The sequence below is a fragment of the Austrofundulus limnaeus genome, unplaced genomic scaffold (assembly GCF_001266775.1).
Source record: "Austrofundulus limnaeus strain Quisiro unplaced genomic scaffold, Austrofundulus_limnaeus-1.0 Scaffold196, whole genome shotgun sequence".
In the NCBI taxonomy this organism is placed as follows: domain Eukaryota; kingdom Metazoa; phylum Chordata; class Actinopteri; order Cyprinodontiformes; family Rivulidae; genus Austrofundulus; species Austrofundulus limnaeus.
In genome coordinates, this window is record NW_013952598.1 from 611,227 (window position 1) to 618,270 (window position 7,044).

Genomic DNA, 7,044 nt, shown 5'->3' on the forward strand with positions numbered 1-7,044 from the left:
GAGAGAGAGAGAGAGAGAGAGAGAGAGAGAGAGAGAGAGAGAGAGAGAGAATTACACAATCATCCCCTTTGACAATTCTACAACAGAAAAACAATCCACTGGTGTTTTCTTTTGATTTTTTTTTCAGTAAAACTTCTGCTCATCACTTGTTTTGATCATTAGATCCACCAGAAGCACCGCAGAACCTCAGCTGTCAGACAAACCTCACCAGCCCAAACACCATGACGTGTAGGTGGGACCCAGGTCTGCAGGAGACCCACCTCCCTACAAGCTACTCCCTCCACACTGAGATACGGTACAAATGAAAACACACAAAAAATTGCAAAAAAAAAAAAACAGTCAGTTGTGAAGAATATTGCATGAATGTAGTGCTAAATAATGTATTTGCATGAGGCATGCATCACAACTGTGTTTTTGTATGTACTTTTTCAGGGATCTTAACATGAACTATACGTATAAACTCCCACCAGGAATCCATCACTACACCATCCTTCGCTCGGACTTTTCACTCTTCTCTAATATGAGCATATATGTGAAGGCTGAGAATGACCTTGGAGAGGCAACTTCAAAACCTATCATTTTGGAACCAATCAGTGCGGGTGAGAATTTATGGAAAATAAAAAAATAAACTGGTTTTGAACAAACCATTGCTTAAAGGTTTGAGTTTTACTCTCTGCCCCCATCACATTTATTGCTGTAACATTTAAAGGAGACATACATGAAAAATCCACTTTTTTAAAATGCATTTTGTTACTTTTAGCCTATAGGAGTGCAGAAAAGTTGATTTTAGTCTCTCCTGGTGCTGCGTAGACAGCTTTATATTCTGTTTGGGTCATATTTTTCAACTTGTTAGGTTTTATCTCATTTCTGTGACATTTTCTGAATGATTATGTCACAGAATTTGCAATGGAACTTCTAAACAAGGTGGATTTACCAACAACAATTTCACCGTTTTACTTCTCCTCTCGCTCTGGGCAGTGGCGGATCTAGGCTTTTTCTGAATAAGGGGCCATCAAGGGGCCAAGTTTTTATTTAACATCTTTGCACACAAATCTCTGATTTTGATAAGATGTATACATTTAAATAGTTATAAATGTTCAAACACTTGTAATGTAATTTAAAAAWWTYTTGCATGTATRTTCTCYTTACAAGTTTTACATGTATTTTTACTGTACATAGATCAAAAACACTCAAACACACAGCATCTGACTCATTAGCACCTCTAGTGTTTGAACATGGAACTACACCCTCCATCGTTACTCTTGGGCAAAGGACAGATGAGTGACAGGACAGGAGCACTTCAGGGGGCCAATCAGATTTCAGCTTGGGCCAATGCCCTTGTTAGAACCGCCCCTGGCTCTGGGTCAGGCACAAATGTGAATTTGTATAATAATAAATAGCACAACAGTTATCTGATCTAAAAAGTATAGCTTAAAAGAAAATGAAAAAAATATTGTAGACTACGAAAAAATACTAAAAATTGCACTAAATATGTATGTCAGCATGAATTTGAAGAACTATTATTACCATTTTTTATTGAGATGATTAGATACTCTTATGGGGATGTTTAGCACATTACAAGATATTCCTGTTTATTATTCAGAAATCACCTCTTATTTCTGTAAAAGCTTCTCTCTGCGGTTAAAACAAAAAAGTAATCATRGTGACACAAACTCTGATCCTAACAGCAACATTAAAAATTAAAATAGTTTTGGTAAGAATCCAATTTTGAGCTTTACTTGCTTTATCTGTTTTTATACCAGCTAAGTTTGACCCACCTGAGATAGAGAAGATTGAAGCGGAGAGTAAGAGGTTTGGCTGCTTGAAGCTGAGGTGGAAGGTATCCAGGCACCAGGCATGGATGTATTATGACAAATTACACCTGGACGTTCGAATCAGAGCTGCTGGAAACAACCAGTGGAGTGACCCTGTAGGTCCAAACCAATTCATTAATACTTTCAAGTGACATCATGCAGAGTATTAAAGACAAACCTGAAGTCTGCAATGTGTGTTAGTAGTTATCTCTGCATTTTTTTGTGCTAGATCCTTTGGACCCAAGTTAGCCCACACAGAGCTGTGAAACTGTCTCATCTTCTTCATGGGACCGAGTACTTGGCCCAGATCAGAGTCCAATACCTGCAGAGCCCCTGGAGTGAGTGGAGCAGTAGCAAGTCTGGAGTCACCTTGGAAATCGGTACAGCTCAGATCAGTTCAGACTGACTCAACTCACGCTAACACTTTCAAACCTGCGGCCTTTTCTTTTCTTTCCCCTTTTTTTAAATAGGCAAATGTCATCTTCTGTATCTTCCATTACCTAGCTTTGAAACACAGGCTGAACTAAAGTATTGAGTTTTGTTGCATCCTCTGACAGCAAATCTATAGAAGTGCATTTTTTTAAGCTTTGTTTTCTGAACCCTGCTTTCATTTCGTTTCAGCTCCTTCTGGACATCTAAACACGTGGATGAAGGTTTCAAGAAATCACACATCCAAAAAATCCAACATAGAGTTGTTCTGGAAGGTAATCACTGATTGATGTATTGTCCTTGCACTTGTTCAGTTGAACTGTTGGGAGGTATCCTTTTGAATATGTTTCATTGTTCTTTCTTTTTAATTGTAGCCAACAAAACAATTCCGCACCAACAGCCAAAAAGTCTGGTACGTTGTCTCAGTACGAAAACTGGATGCTGGAAAAGGAAAAGTGTGCTCCACAAACATGAGTTACTGTACTTTCCAGCTCCCAATAAGAGTGAAGAAGGTCTATTTGAGGGCTGTGAATAGAGCAGGGAAATCTCCCCCCAACGCAATTTGGATCTACCAACCTAAAGGTAAATGGGATCTTTAAAAAAATACATGGTTTGGAAAATAATTCAGGTATTTAATGTAACTCATGTTTTTTTATAAATATATATCTGTAGCTGAAACAGGAATACTAGATGTTGCAGCCGTTCCTCGTGATAACAGATCCCTTTTGATCCAGTGGTCCAGTGTGGTTCCATCAGGCCTCAATGGATATGTGGTGGAATGGGGGCCTTTATTAAAACCAGACATCTCTCACATCCAATTTGAAATTTTGGAACAAAATCAATCAAGCCTTGTCATAACAGGTACGGCACGATCTGCATCGCATTTTGCAGTTCTAAGAAGAAGTCAAACAATAACTGTTTGGCAGGACTTGCCCTGTGCAGAAACTGTCTGTACACGTTGTTCCCGTCTAACCTCTTCACGCTCATCAACAGGCAGCTTGGAGCCCTACAAGCCCTACAGGATCTCTGTGTATCCCAGGTTTAAGGATGGGGTTGGTCCTCCTCAGACTGTTAATGCCTACTTGAGAGAAAAGGGTAAGTCACTGTAGACACGAAGAGGATTACGCAAAGAGCAAACCGAGGTGCCGGAGTCACGACGCCTCCCCTTTAAAGTATGGGGAAAGCATTGGCATAAATTATTTTCTACAAACTGTGTAAACTCTCAGCAAACACATTAAATGTGAGGAAATGTCACCCTCTTGTGGAGATAAAAAAAAACTTTTTTTTACTTTCCTGCTTGAGTAAAGACATCTGCACTGATATGAAAAATATTTTCTTTTAAAAGCTCCATCTATGGTTCCTAATATACAAATTAGAAAAATGTGGGGGTCACGTGTTGAGTTCACCTGGGATGAAATACCTTTAGAGGAGAGGAATGGAATTATCAAGGACTACAGATTCTTCTACTGGTACGACAAAGGACCTGTAAAAGGTAAGTTGTTGGTAAGTTGTGTTCTTGTACTCGATGTTCTCTGATGTCGGACTTTTCTATCAGTTGTGATTGCAGATCCAGAAGAGAGGAAGGTGCTCCTGGAAAATCTCCACTCTGATCGTTTATATGAAGCTTTTATGACGGTCAGCACGTTTGGCGGGAGCCTGAACGGGTCAACAATTCATTTCCAGAGCGAGTCCTTTGGTTGGTACCGATTTGGCAATGTGAAAGGATCAGAACATGTCAAACAAGAATTAACATCATGGCATTTCTTGTTTTTCCAGACGTAACTGTTACAGCGATTCTACTAGTAACTATCACTGGGCCAATTCTGCTGATATTTATCATCTACATGACTTGTTTCTCCAAAAACAAAAGGTAATTTTTTCACTATGTTGTATAAAACTGCAACATTGTTTATCACTGAACTTTTTTTTCTGTTTCTCCATCTAAAGGCTGAAAGGAAACATTTGGCCAGCTGTTCCAGATCCAGCCAACAGCAGCATTAAAATATGGACATCAGAATCCACTCAGGTATGACAATTTGACATCTGCTACAGATAGATGAAGTTGCAATATTCAGTTAATATGTGTATCTTGAAAAATGCCTCAAAATGAGTAAAGATTTTCAAACTGTAAAGCARCATTTTGCTATATCTTTGTTCAACATTTGGTGTTTTGGCACATTAATGTTTCTTTATTGTTTCAGTCTATAACAGAGGTGTCATATAATAAAATGCAAGTACTTTTTTATTTTACTTAAGTAGAAATTTTAGTTATCTTTACTTTTAAGTACCTTACTGGAATAATTATGTTTCAGACAACCTTTTACTTCTACTTCTTACATTTTCATGCAGTTATCTGTACTTTCCACTCCTTAGATATTTACCAATGCAAAAAAAAAGTATTTGATTTCTATTTGACTTTGATTTGTTTTTGTTCTGGCTTGTCATTATTTATGAGAAAAGAAAATGTTATGTATGTATCCAGATGAGATACAGTTAATTTGACTGGGGTTGGACAAAAAGTATAAATATATACCATTCTGATACCCTATTGGTTTGGTTCCATCATACTTACACATGACACAAACCACGTCACGCTCCAGCATGACATAGCAGAAATACTGTTTGTAGCCTAGTAAGAAGATGACTGAGGCAGAGATACTGTATACAGTATATGCAACCCATTCTCACTCCCAAGTCGTCACATAGTGACGCTTTGGCAAGATTCCCTCTACGTCCGATTGTGACGCGCAGGGTACCCCCGTCACGTCAGTTACTGACGAGATGGGGCRGAAGCTGTTGTCATATTTTCAGAAAGTGTATAAAATGCGCAAAAACGACCGTTCCAAAGCCTGAAATTACCTTTGTTCACTGTAGACATCCTGTCCCTGACCGTAGTAGCTAAAATYAACCATTTTTAGAAAATGTACGAAATTCACGTGAACATGTTCTGAAGCCTAAAATGACCTAATATTCACTATGGACATCCTACCCCTGATCCCAGTACCTAAACTTAACCATTAATCCTGATCCCTCATGTTAACGTCAGACCCCCGACGCAAAGACCCCTGGTGGCGCAACCCGGAAAAGCCGCGGGCGTCAAGGACTGACGCGAGGGGGTTACCTGATGCATCCAAATAAGACGCAGAGGGAACCTTACCTTAAGCGTCAATATGTGACGACTTGGGAGTGAGAATGTGTAGGTATATGCTGCTGAAACAGGTAGCCTAGTGCATCCCAGTTATTTCAACATTAACATTCTATTATATTTTATTGTCATTATGGCCTTTAGAATTTTTTTTTATTTTTGGGTGGTGGATTGTGCAGATACAAGCAGTGGAAATGAGTTTTCTCTGCAGGGTAGCTGGACTCTCCCTTAGAGATAGGGTGAGGAGTTCAGTTATCCGGGAGGGACTCAGAGTAGAGCCGCTGCTCCTCCACGTCGAGAGGAGTCAGTTGAGGTGGCTCGAGCATCTGGTAAGGATGCCTCCTGGACGCCTCCCTAGGGAGGTGCTTCAGGCATGTCCAACTGGGAGGAGAYCCCGAGGAAGACCCAGGACACGCTGGAGAGACTATGTCTCTCAGCTGGTCTGGRAACACCTTGGAGTCCTCCCAGAAAAGCTGGAAGAGGTGGCCGGGGAAAGAGAGGTCTGGGCTTCCCTGCTCAAGCTGCTGCCCCCGCGACCCGCCCTCGGATAAAGTGAAGATGATGGATGGATGGATGGATGGATGGATGGATGGATGGATGGATGGATGGATGGATGGATGGATGGATGGATGGATGGATGGATGGGTTGTGCAGTATAGGCCCCTGTGGCAGGGCCTATAGCTTTAATCCTTGATGTTTTTTTTCTTTACATTAATTTTACTTTTATACTTTAAATAGTTTTAAAACCAGTTTTCCACTTTTATCTGAGTAAAAAGCTTGGGTTGATACTTCTACTTCCAAAAACATATTTTTAAACCATAGTTTCTATTCTTCTACATTTAAGTAATGAATGTAAAAACTTTTGATAGTTCTAGTCCAAAACCATTGTAAACTATGCAGTGATATAGAGTTTGGATGTTAAAAATTGCTAATTAAAAATGACTTTTTTTCTTTTTGCAGTTTATTCATCTTTCCTGGGACAAAGAAGAGCCAAATCCAATTTACTTGTCCCACCTCAGTTTCCTGGAACTGACCACCAAGCTGAGCCAAGAAAAGGATGAAAACTGGTTTAAAAATGCAGAGAACACCAGTGATCTTGGAGAGTCCGTTTGTGAATCACCGTTCATCCCTGGATACTCTGGTTCAAACAGCGACTCTGTCCCTTACGCTACGGTGTTGTTCTCGAGTCCAGGCAACAGCCCGCTCCCTAAGGAGCCTCATGTCTATCTGCGCTCAGAATCCACACAGCCCCTCCTGGAAGCAGAAGAATCCTTCAGTCCAAAATGCTACCAGAATGTGGGAACCGCTGGGACGTCGAGGGAGCAGTGTTTTTTTGGACCATGTGATGATTGTGTACCAGAAACAGAGGAAGATCCAGATATCGTTTGGAATGACTTTCCTTTTCTCCGAGCTTTAGAGATGACYGATACTGAAAACAACTGAAATCATTGTGCTGATTAGGACAGTAACTGGTTTTRAGYTTTCTTAAAAATTTGTAAATTTGATCAAAGTCAAACRTGCAATCAGTTTAAATGYAATGATTTTGATGACCATGCTTCATTGTTTTCATGCTCTGTATATGCAATTAAAAAAATTAACCTTTATTTGTGTGTGTGTGTGTGTGTGTGTGTGTGTGTGTGTGTGTGTGTGTGTGTG

At 40.0% G+C, this 7,044-nt stretch overlaps 1 protein-coding gene across 2 annotated transcripts in view; it reads left to right on the plus strand.

Moving 5' to 3' along the window:
* Nucleotides 1-6,992, plus strand: part of LOC106524680 (colony stimulating factor 3 receptor) — a 22,630-nt gene extending 15,638 nt beyond the window's left edge. For both annotated transcript variants that reach the window (XM_014018582.1, XM_014018581.1), the window contains exons 4-16: nucleotides 163-295; nucleotides 433-599; nucleotides 1,764-1,930; nucleotides 2,044-2,194; nucleotides 2,436-2,518; nucleotides 2,618-2,825; nucleotides 2,916-3,104; nucleotides 3,237-3,338; nucleotides 3,589-3,735; nucleotides 3,799-3,939; nucleotides 4,020-4,113; nucleotides 4,191-4,269; nucleotides 6,349-6,992. In XM_014018582.1, the coding sequence (XP_013874036.1) occupies nucleotides 163-295; nucleotides 433-599; nucleotides 1,764-1,930; nucleotides 2,044-2,194; nucleotides 2,436-2,518; nucleotides 2,618-2,825; nucleotides 2,916-3,104; nucleotides 3,237-3,338; nucleotides 3,589-3,735; nucleotides 3,799-3,939; nucleotides 4,020-4,113; nucleotides 4,191-4,269; nucleotides 6,349-6,831 (2,144 nt within the window). In that variant the 3' untranslated portion in view covers nucleotides 6,832-6,992. The remainder of the gene's footprint in view (nucleotides 1-162; nucleotides 296-432; nucleotides 600-1,763; nucleotides 1,931-2,043; nucleotides 2,195-2,435; nucleotides 2,519-2,617; nucleotides 2,826-2,915; nucleotides 3,105-3,236; nucleotides 3,339-3,588; nucleotides 3,736-3,798; nucleotides 3,940-4,019; nucleotides 4,114-4,190; nucleotides 4,270-6,348) is intronic.
* The last annotated feature ends 52 nt before the right edge of the window (nucleotides 6,993-7,044 follow it).